The sequence below is a fragment of the Pelophylax lessonae genome (genome assembly GCF_965119305.1).
Source record: "Pelophylax lessonae genome assembly, chromosome: 4".
NCBI lineage: Eukaryota > Metazoa > Chordata > Amphibia > Anura > Ranidae > Pelophylax > Pelophylax lessonae.
In genome coordinates, this window is record NC_138771.1 from 644,125,535 (window position 1) to 644,146,656 (window position 21,122).

General features: G+C 40.7%; 2 protein-coding genes across 2 annotated transcripts; both read left to right on the forward strand.

Annotated features, from left to right (window-relative positions):
* Positions 1–3,736: 3,736 nt before the first annotated feature.
* Positions 3,737–4,663, forward strand: LOC309554507 (olfactory receptor 5G9-like; the record flags this gene model as incomplete). Its single annotated transcript, XM_082256256.1, has 1 exon — positions 3,737–4,663. The coding sequence occupies one exon, from the start codon at positions 3,737–3,739 to the stop codon at positions 4,661–4,663; it is 927 nt and encodes a 308-aa protein (XP_082112382.1).
* Positions 4,664–12,042: 7,379 nt separating this feature from the next.
* On the forward strand, positions 12,043–19,738 carry LOC309552965 (olfactory receptor 10A7-like; the record flags this gene model as incomplete). Its single annotated transcript, XM_082253871.1, has 3 exons — positions 12,043–12,158; positions 17,533–17,686; positions 18,800–19,738. 3 exons carry the CDS (start codon positions 12,043–12,045, stop codon positions 19,736–19,738), a joined length of 1,209 nt encoding a protein of 402 aa, XP_082109997.1.
* Positions 19,739–21,122: the final 1,384 nt, after the last annotated feature.

The window sequence follows — 21,122 nt, forward strand, 5'->3', positions numbered from 1 at the left end:
TGGTGCAGTAAATAAATTACTGATGATTGGCTAAAGCATGCACATGACCTGTATGCTTTGGCCAATCACAGCACAGTGTCCTGTCAGAGCCATGATTGGCCAAAGGCAGGCTGCCTTTAGCCAATCATGGCTCAGTGGCTAAGTCCACGCCCCACACTATATAAGGTTGCTGCTTACATGGCAGTCGTGTATAGTGTATAATAATAGAGGTTAGGTAGGTAGTTAGTGGATAGTGTGTTGAGTTAGTTTAGTGCAGTCAGTGTAGTGAACAGGCATAACCCACTTTTATAATGTATAGATATGTTGTAGTCCTGGGTCCCCTCTCAGTGCTCCCCAAGTTTTGTGTCTCTGCCACTTATAGTTTTTGAGCATTGCCATGCAAAGCTGACCGAGATTTCTCATTGACGCCAATGTTAAAGATAGGAAGCAGTGCCATGTCAAGCTGCCCGAGATTTCCCATTAATGCCAATGAGCACTGAAAGCTGAAAATAGGTCTAGGCAGGAAGGGGTGAAATTGCCCTGTATTTAAGTGGTTAAGGGGCACCCTTTGACAAAAAAAAATGGCGTGGGATCCCACCCAAAATCCATACCAGACCCTTATCTGAGCACGCAGCCTGGCTGGCCAGGATGGAGGGGGACGAATGAGTGCCCCCCCTCCTGAACCATACTAGGCTGCTTTCCCTCAACATGGGGAGGGTGCTTTGGGGTTCCCTCCAAAGCACCATGTCCCCATGTTTATGGGGACAAGGGCCTCTTCCGGACAACCCTGGGCTGTGATTGTCGGGGTCTGCGAGTGGGGGGCTTATCGGAATCTAGAAGCCCACTTTAACAAGGGGGTCCCCAGATCCTGCCCCCCATGTGAATGGATATTGGGTACTTCGGACCCCTACCCATTCTCCAAATAAGTGTACAACAAAAAAAACACAAAATCCTGTCCTTTATTAAAAAATAAAAATAAAAAATAGCGTCCCCGATGTAAATCCATCGCCAATCACGTCGACGGCCACACACTCGAAAAATAGAAAAAAAAAATGCTCCCACCTCTTCACACACCTCCCGGCTAATGAACCGCTTGAGACATGACAGCTCTTTTATAGGAAAGAGGCGGGGATACCCAGTTACATCATGCGGTGGCACCGCCCCCTTCTAACGCCAGGAGCGCCCCATAATGCAGTGCACTAGTGCAGTGAATAAATTCCAGATTCTGATAAGCCCCCCATCAGCAGACCCCGACAACCACAGCCCAGGTTTGTCCAGAAGAGGCCCTTGTCCCTTTGGGCACCCCAAAGCACCCTCCCCATGTTGAGGGCAAGTGGCCTGGTATGGTTCAGGAGGGGGGGGGGCACTCACTCACCTCCCCCCCATCCTGGCTAGTCAGGCTGCTTGCTCGCATAAGGGTCTGGTATAGATTATGGGGGGGCATGCTTTTTTTTCTTCAATTTTCCCCTTAAAATCCATACCAAATCCGAAAGGGGGGACCCCACATTGTTTTTCTTTTTTTTTATCTGTTTTGCCGGGAGCCGACAATGCATTACAGCCGAGAGCAAGTTTAAATGACATTTTTACTTTAGAAATGTCTATTGCTGCAGCAGGCTACAAACATCGCTCAAATGTGCTACTTTACTGGCACATTAAGGGGGCCCCCCAGGCACGATATTTAAAGGGATTTTTTATTTTTATTGTTTCACTTTAAGCATTATTAAAATCACTGCTCCTGTAAAAATGATTGTTTAAAAAAAATAGTTTTGCATTGATGCATGTCCCCCAGGGCAGTACCTGGGTCCGGTCCTCTCCCGCACCCCGGGATTTGGAGTGGAGGCTTCGGGCTTAACAAAGATGGCGCGGCACATGCCGGAGGACCGGGAGTCAGGATCAGAGGGGATGGAGGACAGCTCTGCAGGGGGCCATCAATCGCCCCATCCACATTCCGCTGGTTATGTGATTACCATCCCCCAAGTTGCCCCATCACCAGCCTCCACAGAGTCGCCCTGGTGTCTGTTTATCACCTCTCCTTCACCATAGCTACATTCTCTGGGGGGGGGGGAGAGAACCCCTTCCAGTATTATGGGTTTTACAACTCGTCTTTTTGGGGTCTTCTCTTCCCCTTTCCTCTTCTCCACCTCCACTCTGGCATCTAACTACTCTTTCTCTTTTCTTGAAATCTTCATTTCCTCCTTCTCTTATTTTCCTCTTCTATTTACCTCCTTTTTGTTTCTCACTTGGTTCATTTTATCTGTCTCTTTCTCAGGTATCACCATTGCCCAGCCCTTGGGTGCTCGAACTAACCTGTTATTGCTGGAACTCGGGACACCTCCCTAGTTTATTCATAGCTGGCAATGATGTTTTTCCACTCATGGTTGCTGATCTGCTCTTAATTGACATTGGGGAGCCTTTGGACACTTGCCTTGTTCACAGGCTCTCTAGGTTTCTTTCTTTTTTTTTATGAGATACATTTATTTTTCTGCACTGTCCTTAAAGTGGAGTTCCGGCCACAAAAAATGTTTTTCAATGAAAATACCCCCGGAACAGTCAGGGCTAGTACATTCCACAATGGCTATCCTCTGATCTGTCCCGGTTCGCACTTACCTGCAAGAAGAAATACTCACTTATAAAAAATTTTCTCCAGCGTTGCCATCTCTGTTGTGGGCAGCTGAAACCAGCGCGATCCTCTTCTGCGTCCTCTTCCGCGTCTTCTTCTCCCAGAATGCGCCTGCACCGGCCCCTCTAGTCACTTCCGGTGCGGCGTCGCATTCCTCAAAAGCTTCTGGGCATGCCCAGAAGCTGTTTAGCAGGAAATGCGGCGTCGCATTGGAAGTGACGAGCGGGGCCGGTGCCGTCGCATTGATTCCTGGGAGCGATGACGTTCAGCTCCCAGGAATCATTGCAAACCGGAAGTGACGGCGCGGGCCGCGGCCCCCGAGGGAGGAAGTGGAAGAAAGGTGAGTATTTCTTTCTACAATAACAAGATAAGTAAAAAAAAAAAAAATCGTAACTATCCATTTCCTTTTCAGGTGAAGAAAAGCAAGTGGATGGCCACAAAATCGATTATGTTGATTTTGTGGCCGGAACTCCGCTTTAAGTTTATATTGTTCTGATTTGCCACAAGGGGGTGCTGGTTGTGTATTATTTTATCTCTTTGTCTTGATCTTGTTACCTGATCTTGTTTGTATTTTGTTCTTACTTTGAAAATAAAAAACTTTTGCAAGTAAAGCTGAATGGGTGCCAGGAGCTTCTAATGCTTAGCAGGAAACAGAGAATATTATTTTACATAAAGGAAAAAACGGTCTGGTTTTTTGAGAGGGCATATATCGCTGATGAAATGGATACCAATATCCACTCTCTGGTATACTTGGTTGTACTATTTAATACAGCAAACCACATTTAGTGGCCCATTCATAAACTGCAGGTTCCAGTATTAAACCAGCATTGCTGTATGAAATGCTAAGGCAGTACTATGGTAACATAGTTTGAAATATAGCTGGAGAGTGCATCTATTTGGTTAGAGGGGTGAAAAAATATATGAAATCAATAGGAAAATAATACAAAAAAATAACAACTAGGAAGTTGTACAACTTTAATGGTAACTGTTTTCTTTTAGTATTAATATTAAAACCTAGATTATGGTAAATATCCAGCAATTTGTGTAGATTGTCCACATACTGTACCTTGTTTGTCTAGAAATATATAATGCACTTTCTTTTTTATCTAAAAGGAAACATTTGACAAAAATTTGACTATGATCAGCAGAGTCATACTCTTGGGATTTCAGGGGTCTCCTCTCTTCCGAAGGATCCTCTTTAGTTTGTTTCTCATAATATATTGTGTGACAATGTATGGCAACCTCCAGACCATCACACTGGTGTCCTACAGCAAGAACCTCCAAACTCCAATGTATACCTTTCTCACCCAACTCTCCATATCAGACATCCTTCTGAGTTCCGATATTGTACCTAACTTGCTCTATATTCTACTAAGTAATAGTGGTGCCATGTCCTTTTCCAGCTGTATAGCTCAATTTTATTTCTTTATATTGACAGAACTCTATGACTTAGTTCTCCTCACTGTGATGTCTTATGATCGATATATGGCTATCTGTAACCCTCTCATGTACAACACCGTGATGAGACACGTTTTCTGTGTGCAATTGATTGTTCTATCATGGTCACTGAGCATTTTTGTTTCTATGGTTGAATTCCTGACAGTGTACGATTTATGGTTTTGTGGACCAAACATTATTGACCATTTTTTCTGTGATATGGGACCTCTTCTGGATCTTTCTTGTTCTGACATCTCCACGGTTCAGCTAGAAATGATAATCTTCTCTATTCCCATGATTATATTTGCATTTGGTTTTATTATCATATCTTACTTTAATATTATTTACAGCATTCTAAGAATTTCATCGACTACAGGCAGGCAGAAAGCCTTCTCAACTTGCAGTTCTCACTTGGCTGTGGTCTCTATTTTTTATGGAACACTGTTCTTTACGTATATACTGCCCACAAGAGGACAACCATGGAACTTGAGTAAAATTGTTTCACTTTTGTACACTGTGTTCACTCCATTCATAAATCCAGTTATCTATAGCTTGAGAAATAAAGATATTAAGTCAGCCTTAGTAAAATCTGTTCACAGCTTCCACTCAACTTTTATTTCAAAGTGATTCAGTTAAGACAAGTTACTTTGCAAGAAACAATTTATGTGGTCTCCGGTAGCAGAGTTTCTGTAATAAAAAATTGCAGAGAATGTTGACAACAGGGAATGTTGTCAGCGAGAATGCCTCTCGGGGATCAGGAAGGAATTTTTTTCCCCTGCTGTAGTAAATTGGATTATATTTTGCTGGGGTTTGTTTGCCTTCTTCTGGATCAACTGTGGGTATAGGATTGTGTATATGGGATTGTATGGTTGGGTTTTCACTACAGTTTTTTTTTTTATTGGTTGAGCCAGATGGATTTGTGTCTTTTTTTCAATCTGACTAATTATGTAACTATGTAAGAAATACTGTGTTTTTTAATTCTTGTAAATTGTATAGCTCAGCTCTTGGCATAGAACCCCCTTTCCTTACAGCTCCCCACTCCCTTAACCTCCCTGGCGGTATGATTTTTTCCGATTTTAAGTGCTGAAAGCAGTACAATTATTTTGCATGTAATTCTTAAGGACCAGCAGCCCAAACCAACTATTTACATATGATTTTTTTTTTACTGTGCGTTCTTCTTTATAACATCTCGCATCTCGGGTATGATAAAGTTTGAAAGACAAAATCATAAATTATAATATAATAAATAACTATAAATAAGTTAAAATATATATATACATATATATATATACATATATGCGTGTGTGTGTGTGTATATATATATATACGACGGAGCGGAGTGTGTGAAAGAGCACTTAAGCTTTGACAATAAAACCTGGAAGCTACTTGGGTTCTATGCACCAGATTCGGTGTGCACCAGTTTTAGGAAATCTCCCCCATTGAGTCTGCAGTCAAACAACAACAGAGATAGGGTAGTTTCATGAGATGCTGGAAGACCTATCTTTAAAAATTTTGCCCCAACTAGAATTGTACTTTAAGCACTTGCCAACCAACCGCCATAGTTTTACGGCAGCAGGTTGGCTCTATTACGAAAAACTACGTACCTGTACATCGTTTAGTGTAATAGACAGTGGGGGCACATGCGCGCGTTGATTGGCCAGAGGGGGAGCCAATCAGTGATCGCTCCCCATAGAGACAGAATGACGGTCTGCCTATGTAAACAAGGCAGACTGCTATTCTGTCACAGATGAACACAGGGATCTTGTGTTCCTACTATTTAGGAACACAGGTCCCTGTGTTCATCTATTGAGTACATCCCCCACACAGTTATAAAGCACTCCCTAGGAGCACACTTTACCCTTTGATATTATTGTTTTTTTCTGAATTGTCACTCTTTTTTTATATATAGAGCAAAAAATTTAAACCGCAGAGGCAAATTAATATCACAAAAAGAAAGCTCTGTTTGTGGGGAAATAAAGGACATCAATTGTATTTGGGTACAGTGTTGCATGACCGTGAAACTGTCAGTTAAAATAGTGCAGTGTCGTAGCACAAAAAATGGCCTTGTCAATAAGGGGGGTTAAAGGAGTTGTAAAGTCAGAAGGTTTTTTTATCCTAATGCATTCTATACATTAAAATAAAAAAAACATTCTGTGTGAAGCAGCCTCCCCAGCACCTCCTAATACTAACCTCTCTCTCCAGTGATGTCCACGAGTCCCTCGGCCTTCCAGGACTCTCCCTCCTGATTGGCTGAGACACACTTGCGATGCCATTGGCTCCTGCAGCTGTAAATAAAAGTCAGTTAGCCAAACAGGAGAGAGAGGAGGTGGGGCCGACCTGCAGCTTCATATCTAAATGGACACAGGGAGCTGCAGCTTGGCTTGGGTGCCCCCATAGCAATCTGCTTGCTGTGAGGTCACTTAACAGGAGGGAGGGGCCAGGAGCAGCAACGAGGGACCCGAGAAAAGTCTTTACAATCACTTTAAGAGTATGAATAAAATAAAATTAAATTTACTGGAAAACACTCCAGTCTTGTAACATAACCATCTGAATAAAATTGTACATCCTTTGTCCAGAAAGCCTCCTTATTTACTGCCAACTGGCCATAATGTTCTTCAGCTAATGTAGCAAAGCTTTAATATTTGCTTACATTTCTTTATCCTGATGCCAGACCATCTTCACAAATTCCAATCCTGTACTTGTTTTTACTGGGCACTTTGACCCCCTTACTGCCCAGGCCAATTTTCAGCTTTTAGTGCTGTCACACTTTGAAGGACAATCGTGCAGTCATGCAACACTGTACCCATATGATTTTTTTTCACACAAATATATATTTTTTTCGTGGTATTTAATGACTACTGGGTTTTTATTTTTTTGCTAAACAAGTGAAAAAAGACAGAACATTTTGAAAAAAAAATGTTTTTTCTTAATTTCTGTTATAAAACTATAAAACTATTGCAAATAGGTCATTTTTCTCCTTCAGTGATGTGCACTGATGAGACTGCTCTGATAGACACTGATGAGGTGGCACTAATGGCCACTGATGAGACAGCACTGGTGGGCTCTTTTGAGGAGGCACTGATGAGGCGGCACTGATAGGTGGCACTGAATGCCAGCACTAATGGGTACTGATAGGCAGCACTGATGGGCACTGGTAGGTAGCATTATTGACACTGATTGGGCTGCACTGATAATCAGGGCACTGATGATCAGTGCCTTGATTATCTGTGTGCATATTCCCTTTCAGGATTGCTGGTTATGGGCTCTCCTCTCCTCATACTGTGACAGCGCATGAGAAGAGGAATACTGATCAGGGGCGTACCAAGGGGTCGGCCAGATCGGCGCCCCACCAGGGGTGCAGGCCCGAGGGGGGGGGCGCAAAAAACTGGCAGTGTTAGCAGTTATTTTTGCGCCCTCCACTCAGCCTGCACCCATGTGCCCCCAGGCAGCATGCGGCTCCAATCCTGGAGCCCTGTGTTCACTCCAGGTGGCGGAAGTGCGGGCTCTCCAGAGCTCTGTCCGCCCACACATATGGGTGGTCAGCAGTCACATGACCGTGACATCATCAATCGGCTCCAGGCTGGGGGTGGGGACTGCACTGAGCTATCAGAGGAGCCCGTACCACCACTCAGCACGGTGAGACTCCTTCAAGCTCCTCTCCACTCCCAGGCAAAGCTGACTGGGGGACCCCCCTCTGTCTCTGTCACCCCCCCTCTCTCTCTGTCACCCTCTCTCTCTCTCTGTCACCCCCCTCTCTCTCTCTCTCTGTCTCTCTCTCTGTCACCCCCCTCTCTCTGTCACCCCCTCTCTATCTCTGTTACCCTTTCTCTCTGTCACCCCCTCTCTCTCTCTCTGTCACCCCCCTCTCTCTCTGTCACCCTCTCTCTCTCTCTGCCCCCCTCTCTCTCTGTCACCCCCTCTCTCTCTTTCTGTCACCCCCCTCTCTTTCTCTTTCTGTCACCCCCTCTCTTTCTCTCTCTGTCACCCCCTTCTCTCTCCCTTCTCTCTCTGTCACCCCCTTTCTCTCTCTCTCTGTCACCCCCCTCTCTCTCTCTGTCAAACCCCCCCTCTCTCTCTGTCACGCCCCTCTCTCTCTCTCTGTCACCCCCCTCTCTCTCTGTCACCCCCCTTTCTCTCTCTCTCTGTCATCCTCTCTCTCTCTCTCTCTCTCTCTCTCTCTCTGTTAAACCCCCCTCTCTCTCTGTCAACCCCCCCTCTCTCTCTCTCTCTATTGGGGGGGGCACCAATACAGCTCCTCGCCAAGGGCGCTGGAGACCCTAAGTACACCTTTGATACTGATAACTGGAAATTCTGTTTTCACTGTGATCAGCTGTTATCTCCGAAGGACACAGTGATCACAGAGCACACTGGGTGCATGACCCAGGGGGCCCGCAAAGGGGCATATTTCCAGGAGGCGTGCTGTAGCCATCTTTCTGCTATGGTGCAGTAAGGTAGTGATTAATTACCAAGGCAAGGAAAGGAAATACAAGCATGGTACAATATTTATAATAATGTATTAACAAAATATGGGTCATTAACTTTGTAAGGGAATTTTCATTCCTAATGAATGAGGTGAAGCTCTGAAGAATTTAATCCTCCAATCAATGGCCAATACAAATGTTGTGTTTTTTCCCTGCACGTGATTGGCTATTCTGTGCAAATAAAATTTTACCATATCCTAGCAAAGTGAAAATTCCCTTGAAAAATTAGAAGCCTCACTGCAATAAGTATTGTGCTTAGACAACTGCTACACAGAAGTAACCTAACACACAATGCTGTAGTATAATAGTAGATAACTGACCATAAACACAACTAAAACTACATACTAGTTTTTTTTTTTTAATCAGCTCCCACACCTATTTTTTTTCTCTTAGGCCCCTTTCACATGGGGAAGATCTGTTTTACTCAGCAGGGGATCTGTCCGCTGAGTCCTTGCTGAGCAGAGTAGGCGGATGACAGGTCCGTGTCCACTCAGTTTATAAAGAGCAGACATGGACCGAACCTGCTCTGCTCTATGGGCTGTCTGGTGTAAATGGGCCAGCTATCCTCTTCTGTTTGTTTTTAGTGGACTGGACCTGATTAGAGGTAGGCGGGAGTAAATAGACACAAGTGTGGTAACACCAGCTGGTCCATGGAGATGAATGGGCAATCCAATCAGGTCCGCCTGAAAAATTGTCAGGCAGACGTGATCAGAATGATCATGTAAAAGAGGCCTTACAAGTAGTAAGAAATCAAAGCTGTAGGCATTTTAATATGACCTAAACTGAGACACAGTATCAATATTTTTACTATTGTTATTATTATTATAATTTAGTAAATCACTCAAATAAATGCAATATATATATATATATATATATATATATATATATATATATATATATATATAAAAGATTTGTAAGAGCCTATTATTTTCTTGATTTTAGAAATGCTGCATGTCTAAAACTATAAATCATCAAAACAGAAAAATTAGAAACAAACATTGTTTGCATCACGAGTCCTTCATTGACTATTGACAAAAGCCAGTATATTAAAATTGTATATTTTTATTATAGATATCAAAACATTAAAAATGTGTTACAACACATACCATATATTGGATAATGGACATGTGTATGATAGCCTGTGAGGCTCTAGGGCGCTTCCACTCCCACTCGCTCACGGACCCCCCCGCGCATGTAAACGGCGGACCCGATGTCCGCTGGTCACTCGCGATCGTCGGTTACACCGGGAGAAAGGCAGGCGGCTAATGTAAACAAAGCCGCCTGTCTTTCTCCCCTGTGTAACAGCAGAGATCATACGGTCCTGCTATGTAGGACCGTAGATCTCTGCTGTTACATGAAAAGCCACATCCAGTCAATGTTAGAAGCACACCCCTAGGGACACACTTAACCCATCCTTCTCCAATAAAGTTAACCCCTTCCCTGCCAGTGTCATTTTTACAGTAACAGTGCATATGTATAGCACTGATTACTGTAGTAATGTCACTGGTACCCCAAAAAGTGTCAAAAAGTGTCAGTCAAGGGTCTGATCTGTCCGCCGCAATGTCACAGTCCCACAAAAAAAATTGCAGATCGCCGCCATTAGGTAGATAGATAGATAGATAGATAGATAGATAGATAGATAGATAGATAGATAGATAGATAGATAGATAGATAGATAGATAGATAGATAGACAGACAGACAGACAGACAGACAGTATCTCACAAAAGTGAGTACACCCCTCACATTTTTGTAAATATTTTATATATCTTTTCATGTGACAACACTGAAGAAATGACACTTTGCTACAATGTAAAGTAGTGAGTGTACAGCTTGTATAACAGTGTAAATTTGCTGTCCCCTCAAAATAAAATATTGTTTGAGTGTTGTCCCTCCAATACAACTTAAATGTGTATTTTTGGGTTGTAAAGCCAGTATGTCATTTTTAAAAATGTGGCCTACAAGAGATACTCATTTGTATGTTTATGCAATGTATACATTATTCATTTTAATTGTGAAAAATAAACACAAATTTTTGTTTTCTTCTCAAAAGCTGATTGAGGAAAATGTGGCTTCCCATGACTTGATTAAAACCTGTGTAGTGTGTACCAAATTCCTTCCATTTGAATAAGAGTCCATTCAGACTAGCGCGACTTGTCAGTCGACTTGGTCGCCTGACAAGTCGCAGTCGGTCACTCGCCATTGAGTAGTAAAGGACCCGTTCTAATAGGAGCGACACAAGTCGCTCCGACTTAGAAAAAGGGTCCTGTACTACTTTGGGGCGACCTGGAGGTGACTTGCATTGACTTAAATTATATGAAGTCCGTGCAAGTCGCGCCAAAGTTATTCACAGGTCGCCCCACAAAGTCGTGTCGCGTCAGTCTGAATGGGCTGTAAATATAAAAAAAAATGATTACTATCAATATTTATTGAGTTTTGTGAAAAAATACAAAACAGTGAATGCAACCATTGGATATTGTAGTATAGAGTTACAATGGTACAATGAAACAAGATAAAATATTAACATTACTATTCATCGGCAGTGCCAGAGTGAGGAACTCTTAACAAAAAACTCACTTGGGCACCATCAAAGTCAATAGTTGAAGACTTATAAGAGAACAAGCGATAAGGTAGCGCATAGAAGAGCAACTACAAAAGAGGAAAGTCATGAAGGCTATAGTATTTAACAAAATACAGTATATGCAAATATCTCCATATTTCCTGCTCTCCTTAGGAGTCATATCGACATAGATGAAGAGTAGTGTTATTGTCCCAGGTTAGGAAAAGGGATCTAGGATCCTGGAGCCAGGGTTGCCTTTTGCAAAAAAATGTTGATGTTGCGAGGTGGGCTTTAGCAGATAAGAATTCGTATTGGAGATGGTTGTTTATTATAGTGATTATTTTTGGGATGGTCAGGGCCATCAGATTTTTCCATTGTCTGGTAATAGAAAGCTGGGCTGCTATCAAGGCATGCATTAAAAAGGTTTAAAAATGGGTAGGCCATTGGTCAATTCCAATGCCAAGTAGAGCAAATTTGGGATCAGGAGAGCAGAAGATATGGGTATTCAATATAATGAAGCGAAAAACGCGTTTCCAGAATTGAGTCGGACATTGCCACCATATACAGTATGTATAAGAGTGCCACACTGTCCACAGTTATGCTAACAAAAGTGTGAGGAGGTTGGGAAAATAGATGTAAGTTGGTGAGGTGTATAGTATCATCTGTGTACTAATTTTTGTAGAGATTCCCAATGGTAGATGCCTTTTGAGTGTTGCAAAGGTTTCCTGAGGGCAGTATGCCATTGCTCCATTGAAATAGAGGAGTTAGGCTCTGATTCCCAGTATTGCATCAAGGGGGATTTTGAGGGCTGATAATTTTTCTGTAACAGTGTGTAAAAAGTTGGAATGTGATTGGTGGAAAGTGCCTGAGAGTTATAGAGTTATAGAGCTTTAGGACATCTTCTAGTTGGGTGTTTTCACCCCAGCGGAGTTGTGATAGGATATTTGGATCTTAAAGGATTCGTAAAATGAATGGTGGGGGAGACCAAAGACAGTCGAAAGGTCCTGAAAATTGTGAAGGTGGGATCCAACAAAGAATTAGTGATGCCTTTAGCGAGCCAGGGGCACAAGTCCAAATCTTTGGGTAATTGTTCAAGGGTAAGGAGAGGGAGATTGTGCATTAGGCTTTAAGGGTTTCCTTCGCTCTGTAGAGAGGAGAGAGTTCCAGGCTCGAAGAGTAGGCCACTAGGAACAATTTCAAATTTGTCTGCAAGGCATTTCAATATGGAGCCAGGGATTTTCTGAAAAAAATGTAACACATGAGGTAAAAAAAAAAACATTTTACACAGAACTATGCATCCTTCCCAGGAGTCCTGAGAGGAGCGTAGAGATGGTAGCGATGGATTTGAGTTTGGTTATCAGAGTGACAAAGTTATGTCAGAGGATATGGGTGCTAGGAGACATGAGTTGTATGCCTGTGTAGGTTAGAGAAGCTGATGAGGCCCATGAAAATTAGGACATCCGAGAAATATTCAATTTAGAGGAATTGTTCAAGGAAAGACCTATAATTTGACTTAGAATGGTTCACTTTGTATAATGAAACAGACCTTAAATTTGCTAGGACATCCTGTATAGCTGGGAGGGAGCAGAGTGGATCTGTTACTGAAGTTGTCTGCATATAGTCCTATCTTGTCCTCCGTATCGCTGACTGTTATGCCAGAGATGCGAGAGTCAGTGCGAATGGCATGTGCTAGAGGCTCTATGACTAGGGCAAAAATAAGCGGGGATAATAGGCACCCCTGCTGAGGGAGATGTACATAGTGCTTTAATTGCTGAAAAAATGTGCCCTGTCATGCCAAATTTTTCCAGTACTGGAGTAAAGTGATCCCAGTATACCCTATCTAACGGCTTCTCTGCATCAAGGTACAGAAGCAGAGAAGGCGTTTGATGATAGTTTGCCCAATATATAATAGGTTGAGGAAGTGTTGGGTGCCATCTGAGGCTTGTCGTCTAGTGACGAATTCCACTTGGTCTGGGTGTACCAAGTAAGGAATTAAAGGGGCTATTTTGGTGGCTAGAAGTTTGACATATATCGTGATGTCAGTATTTACCAGAGAGATAGGGCGGTAATTGTCTGGAGTGTCTGGAGATTTTCTAGGTTTAGGAATGCTCACTATAAGTGCTTCAAGGTTTTCTTTGGGAAGAATATGTTATTTCTATAGTAATCTAAAAAATATGATCTTTAAATGTATTTTGTTCTTTCAAAACGGAATGTGAATATGGTTAAGGCAATGAATCCAGCAAGAAATTGTAAAATACTATTTATGCTGTATGTAGCCAAGTAATTTGGTTTTCCTCACACAAACATACACTTAATTTTATTTTTTACTTCCAAATTGTAAATTGTAGAATTGCTATCTATGCTGTCTGTAACCTGTTAATTTTATTTGTATAAAAATATAAACTTTAATACGCTCTTTTTTTTTTTACCATAAAAAACTAAATAGGAATAGGGTTTAGGCAATGAGCCCTCCAAAAATGTAGTAATACTATTTATGCTGTCTGTAGCCTACTGGGCACTTTCACCCCCTTCCTGCCCAGATCAATTTTCAGCACTGTCACACTTCGAATGACAATTGCGTGATCATGCAACACCGTACCCAAACAAAATTGTTATCATTTTTTTGAGACAGATATAGCTTTATTTTGGCAGTAGTTAATCACTGCTGGGTTTTTATTTTTCGCTAAACAAACAAAAAAGACAGAACATTTTGGGGAAAAAAAATGTTTTTCTTAGTTTCTCTTATAAGATGTTGTAAATAAGTAATTTTTCTCCTTTACTGCTGTGCACGTATGAGACTGCACTGATGGGCACTGATAGGCTGCATTTATGAGGCAGCACCGATGGGCGATGATGAGATGACACTTACGTGCACTGATAGGCTGCACTTATGAGGCAGCACTTATGCACACTGATAGGTAGCATGAATATTCGACAATGATAGGTACTGATAGGCGGCACTGAAGGAAACTGATAGGTGGCATTGATGGGTGGCACCAATGGGTGGCACTGATGGACGGCATTGATGGGAGGCACTGATGGGCACTGGCAGGAATCACTGGTGAGCACTGATTGGCAGCACTGGCGAGCTCTGTTGGGGCTGCACTGATAATCAGGACATTGATGATCACTGCCCTGATTGTCAGTGCAGATGTCCCCACTAAGGAATGCCCTTTACCGCTGTCAGCATGAGGATAGGAATGCCAATAATGGGCATGTCCTGTTTACACTGTGATCAGCTGTGGTTGCATACAGCTGATTACATGGTAAAGTGTCTATAGGCTTTTTACTGTGATCGGTGAAGCATTGTGTCCAAGGAACATCATATGACGTCCTCCCAGAAGGAGAGTGCTCCTACCTGTCCATCATTTCACTATATGACGGCGGGAAGCAATTATATAACCTGCCTTGTGGGGTGGGGTGGGGGTTGTGCTAAAATGCTTGTGAAGAAGAGCTGACATTTACAAAGTAAAGAATTGTTTAAAATTGCCTGCATATGACATGTTATTGACAGCTTCTTTGTTTACAATGTAATGCACATAGACCCCTCGGTCTGTAATGTATTTTGGGGACATTTGAAGGGTTCTGTCTGCTTTTTTTTTAAAGAAGCTGACAACGAATGTAATTTGCCAGCAATTTAAACTGTATTATTTTTCTTTGTAAATGTCACATTTGCTAAAGCACATTGTATAGCAAGATTAAAAAAGAGTCCCCCAAAATGCATATTAGACCTTTGAGTCTGGTATATATTTGAAGGGGGGGATCTATAAAAAAAACACATGAGGTCCCCCCTATGGATACATCACAGGCAAGTTCCTGTGTCTTAATTTGCTTTTGGCATCTCCTATAATTCACCTCCTCCTCTTTATAATTGTTAAATTAGTTTTATCTATTACTATATTACTATCTTCACTCAAGTAAGACATATGATGTATTCCTAAAATTCAGGTTGTTGTAGAAGAACCTTTGTTACTGTTACAGTTTGCTGTCTTCAGAAATGACCTGTATTAGACCCGGTTCACACTAGCGCGACTTGTCAGGCGACTTGGTCGCCTGACAAGTCGCGGTGGGTCGCCTGCCATAGATTAGCACAGGACCCGTTCTAATAGGAGCGACACAAGTCGCTCCGACTTAAAAAAAGGGTCCTGTACTACTTTGGGGCGACCTGGAGGCGACCTGCATAGACTTCAATGATATGAAGTCCGTGCATGTCGCGCCGAGGTCGTGGTGCATGCTGTGCACCGCGACTTCACAGGTTGCCCCAGCAAGTAGCGTCGCCCCTATGTGAACGGGGTCTTATTGTCCACAGCTACTTCCATTGCACCTGAGTCTATGCAGGATTTTTTTTCCACGTGGGCTTAACTCCTGTTTATCCTTAAGTTCCCCTATACATGACCGGGTGTTAAAATGGGTACCCTCTCACCCCTTGCCACTTTTTCATCTATTATGCTTCTATATGAATAATTAGTAGGACCTCAACTCATAGAGAGGCCTCATAACGTAAAAATGTGAAATTAGACTTTCACAAAAGCTATTTCCAACCAACTATGTAGACTATTTAAAAAATGTGTGGATGTGTCTGAAAATCCCCCAAAAAATGAGTAACCTTAATAACCTAGTAGTAACCTTATCGATTTTTGATTAAGGAAATATCTTTAGGGGAACTTTAGGGGATCCCTGTTGCAGCAATCTGAGAGTTTCTTGTTGTTTGGTTGGACTTAGCCTCATTGGACCTAACAATTATGTTACTAGTTATTCAAAGCTATGGTGTGTTCATCCTCCATTTTTTTTTGACAAAATATTATTAGTAAAATAATTAAAAAAAAATATTAAGATGAGTGGCATTTTATTTTAAATATTTCATAAAGGTCCAAAAATGCCAGCACTACGGTCTCCAATTGATACAATACATTTTTGAGTGTGTCAAATTACTTATATATTTGTGACTCTAAAATATATTTTATGGGTGGACAGTCTAAAAATATTTGTTTCATTTTGAAATAATATGATTATACAACAAGAAATACCCAGTTGTTTTGAATATAATCCTAATTGGGCCTCTAAAGATTTTAGGGCAATAATAAAATTGTCAGAAGATTTCAGGAGGACGCATTTGTTCTTTATATAAACAGATCGTCTTAGCAGTACGTGACAATATCATATAAAATGTATATATTTTGAAAATTTTGCTTCATAGACCATACTTTTATTTTAGATAAGAAGGTAAAAATGAGGTTTACTTTATATTTTCTTTTAGTATGGCATACAAAAATAAAGGTATGTGTTATTTTTTTAATTGAATTGCTTTCTTTTCTTGTTTTTTTTTTTTTTTTGTCATAAATGTTACACTGAGTGATTGGTTCTAGGATTGGAATTTGTGGTGATTATTTTTTGATTTCTAAATAGTTTTTAGAAATCTTCCCTTTCTTTTTTTCTTTTGTTTGAGATTTTTCCCCATAATTTTTACCTTGTAAGCCTGTGAATAACACAATCCTGTCCCTGGGTGTCTATGCTCACTCTTGGCAGAGGCATGGTTGACATCTATGCTGGGCTTCAAACATGTGGGTCTAGGTTTATCTCAATGACATGAGGTATTGGGATGTTAGCAGTGTTCAGAGGGTAAGAAAGATTTTCTTAAGTTTCCAGTTAAGCTCAAAGGTAGTGACAAAGATACAGATACTGCATTTCTGTCAAGGTATTTTATGTACAAATACAGTATCACACTAGGCAAGTCCATCCTTGCCTGCTTTGAATTAAAATTAATTTTTTTGTACTTGCCAAAAATCTTCTTGAACATGGAAGAACGGATGCAGCCAACACACATAAGAACTGTAAGAGTCCATTCAGACTAGCGTGACTTGTCAGGCGACTTTGTCGCCTGACAAGTCGCGGTCGGTCGCTCGCCATTGAGTAGTACAGGACCCGTTCTAATAGGAGCGACACAAGTCGCTCCGACTTAGAAAAAGGGTCCTGTACTACTTTGGGGCGACCTGGAGACGACTTGCATTGACTTCAATTATATGAAGTCCGTGCAAGTTGCGCCGAAGTCGCGGTGCACGCTTCACAGGTCGCCCCACAAAGTCATGTCGCGCCAGTCTGAATGGCCTGTTAAGCTGCAATATTATATATTTTGGTTATTGGGTTTTGTTTATCTGTAAGGGTAAAAATTTAAGCTATATCAGGTGATTCTATATATGTCCCCTTCTGGTATTAAAAAAATATATAAAAAATTAAAGCTCCACTTTGCATTCAAACTATGTTTTCCCACCCCTGCCCCCTCCCGCTAACCCATCCTACTGAGCATGTTTCCCCCTTAGATTGTGAAGCCAGATATACTCACCTGAGCATCCCCTCCAGGTCCCTCACCACTGGTAGTTCCGGTTTGGTTGACCACTGATCTAATGCTGAGATTCCCCCCTAATATCACAGCTTCCCTATGATGACATCTTTCTTTTAGGGATTATAAGAGGGACCCCGTTACTGGATATCCTTTAGGAAGTGTCCACGTCATGCTAGTACTGACTTTGGATACCCAAAGAAGGAACCTTCCAGGAAGAAAAAAGAAAAAGAAGAAGGCTTGGGGTTGCAACATCACATGGCCACCAGTTAAGGTAAGTAAAAAAGGACTTTTAGATATGTTTTTTTGCCAGTGATCAGCTAGAGGGAGGTTGGAGGTAGAGGTGGGTGGGAAAAAGATTACAGTAATCCCCCGCTCCATCGCGGTTCAGTTTTTGCGGTCCCGGTAATTTGCGTTTTTTTTTTGTAATGTTATTTTACTATATAAATCATTAAAAATGAAATATTTTTGTGATTTCCATAGCTCTTGCTATGTCTCTTAGTATCATTTATGTGTTTAAATGAGTTTCTATTGTTTTAAAAGTGTGTTTAAAGACCTTAAAATGCTTTTACATGTACAGTGACAGTAAAAAAAACATGCCTACAATGCATTTTAATAAGGTTTTTCTATTTCGCGGATTTTCACTTTTCGCGGCTGGGTCCGGAACGTAACCCCCGCAATGGAGGGGGGTTTACTGTAAACCAAAGTAGGGCTTAAAATATCCAATGATTTACAAGGTTTAAATATAGTTCTTCGATCCAGGTTGTGTATATGAATTGAGCACACTGGTAATGTAGAAATTTTTTCATTAGTAAATCAGTCTAGTTTTAATAAAATTTGTATAGCACGCATATAATGGAAAAGGCTACAATAGTTCCCAATTGGGAGGGCCAAGTCTATACAACCTACGTGTGCACATATAATCTAAGGACATCTGTAAGAAGAATTGTAATGAGGGCATTTAGATCCTCCATGAGCAGCATAAAACTGCTATAGGTATCCCAGACAACTCTAGTTAACCCTAAGGGCTCATTTACACATGTGGTACCCTTCTGAATTATTGATTTCTTTTCAGAGGGCATATGCCAGACAGTCATTAGGTGTGTATAAACCCATATGGCTTCCTTTGCAGTTGGGGGTTGAATTCGGATGTTGATTGGGGGTGTGTACAAACGAGCTAGGGGCAGTATAATCGAGCCTGTTTATTCTGCCCCCAACCAAAATGTAAACCAAACCTAAGCAAAGGTTTCTAGTTGGACTTTCACTTGCGATTATGTCATTAGAAATTGAGGAACTGTATTATTGTCTGCCTTAACTGTTTAATGATCAAATAACTACCAAAGAAACATTTTAATTATTTAAGATTTTTTTCGTTTTTGTTTTTAAGGCAATGTATAAAAACAACCAGACCATCATTACTGAAGTCATCCTCTTGGGATTCCAAAGCCCCAAAGAAACCAGCATTGTGCTTTTCATTTTCCTTCTCATTGTTTATGTTTTGACACTTTTCGGAAACCTCTTGATCATCCTTCTGGTCTACTACAATAAAGCCCTCCACATTCCAATGTACTTCTTTCTCATCCAGCTCTCCTTATCTGATATTCTGCTAACCACTTCTATTGCCCCAAACTTGCTTCACATGCTACTTTATAAGAGTGGAAAAATCTCTTTCACAGGCTGCATTTTCCAGCAATATATTTTTGATGTGATGGAATGTACTGAGTGTCTTCTTCTCACAGTAATGTCTTACGACCGATATTTGGCCATCTGTAACCCTTTGCATTATACTTCTATAATGAATGATGTGTTTTGCATCAAACTTATCATCTCTACTTGGTCGTTGAGCGTTGGTTCCATGATGATTAGCTCAATTACAATAGCTTATCTGGATTTTTGTGGGCCAATTATAATTGACCATTTCTTCTGTGATGTCTCACCACTGTTAAAACTTTCTTGTTTGGATACATTCTTGGCTAAATTGGCTCAATTTGAAATATTATTGTATAGTGTACCTTTTATTTTATTACCATTCTTAACCATTATAATATCGTACAGTTATATTATATTTAGTATCTTGAAAATCCCATCAAACACTGGAAAAAAGAAGGCTTTCTCCACCTGTAGCTCCCACTTGACGGTGGTTTGTATGTTTTATGTAACACTAATTGTTATTTATGTCCTTCCAACGAGCGGACAGTCGTTGACTATACGCAAATTAGTATCGCTGATCTATACAGTGGGGACACCACTGATGAATCCAATCATATACAGCTTGAGAAATAGAGATATAAAGATTGCTTTTGCTAAGTTAAGAAACAGGGGTTGATTTACTAATACTGGTGAATGCAAAATCTGGTGCAGCTGTACATAGTAGCCAATCAGCTTCTAACTTTAGCTTGTTCAATTAAGCTTTGATGAAAAAACCTGGAAGCCAATTGGTTTCTATGCAGAACTGCACCAGATTTTGCACTCCAGTTTTATTAAATCAATCCCACAGTTTTATGGGGTAATAATAATAAATAATATAATATCATAATATTGTATAGTTATATTATATTTAGTATATTGAAAAGACCACCAAAAAAAAAAAAAAATTAGGCATTTTCCACCTGTAGCTCCCAATTGATGGTGGTTTGTATGTTTTATGTAACACTAATTGTTATTTATGTCCTTCCAACGAGTGGACAGTCGTTGACTATACGCAAATTAGTATCGCTGATCTATACAGTGGGGACACCACTGATGAATCCAATCATATACAGCTTGAGGAACAAAGACATAAAGATTGCTTTTGCTAAGTTAAGAAACAGTGGTTGATTTACTAAAACTAGTGAATGCAAAATCTGGTGCAGCTGTACATGGTAGCCAATCAGCTTCTAACTTTAGCTTCTTCAATTAAGCTTTGACGAAAATACCTGGAAGCCGATTGGCTTCTATGCAGAACTGCACCAGATTTTTCACTCCAGTTTTATTAAATCAATCCCACAGTTTTATTTATTTATAGTTGGCTTTTGAATTTAGGTGATACCATTTATTAGGAAATTAAATAGAACTTAGTGAAAGCTTTTTAAATATGCTTTTTAAATATGGTGGTCTCTTCTTCAGACAATACCTAATGATTAACATGGTACAGCACTCTGCTGCTGGTGACCATGGATTTCGTACTTCATATAACTTTGATCTTGATTGCCAGTAAAGTAAAGCCTGATTTACTAAAATTCTTTAGCATATGCCAGCACATTGTTATTATGTAAACAACCAGTTATGTCCTTACAGTATTTAGTATGTGCAGGGGTTTGCACACATTGTAGGAAATAAACATATGGCAAAAAATGATAAATTAAGTGGCAAAGATTTGGTAATTCTTGAGTTAGGTGGATTCATCTAAAGATTCCCCAAAATAAAACTTTGCACCATGTTGTATTAGAGTCAAAGAAGTAACTTTAATGGTGAGTCTTGACCCTTGGAGAGCTGCTAAGCAAGCTAAGGGCAAATCAAAGCTGGCCCAACTCTTGGGGACCTTTGTCAACTGATAAAGAAAAATATTTGTTTTATCCTTTACTAATAATTAAATAACAATATTAAGTGATTATATGCTATTGTAAAACAATGGTATTGTTGCTGCCCGCATCTCTGGAGTGTCTTGTTGAACAATATGGAGAAATAGTTAATATCCTTGCTCTACAGTGAAATATTTGAGAGTATGAGTC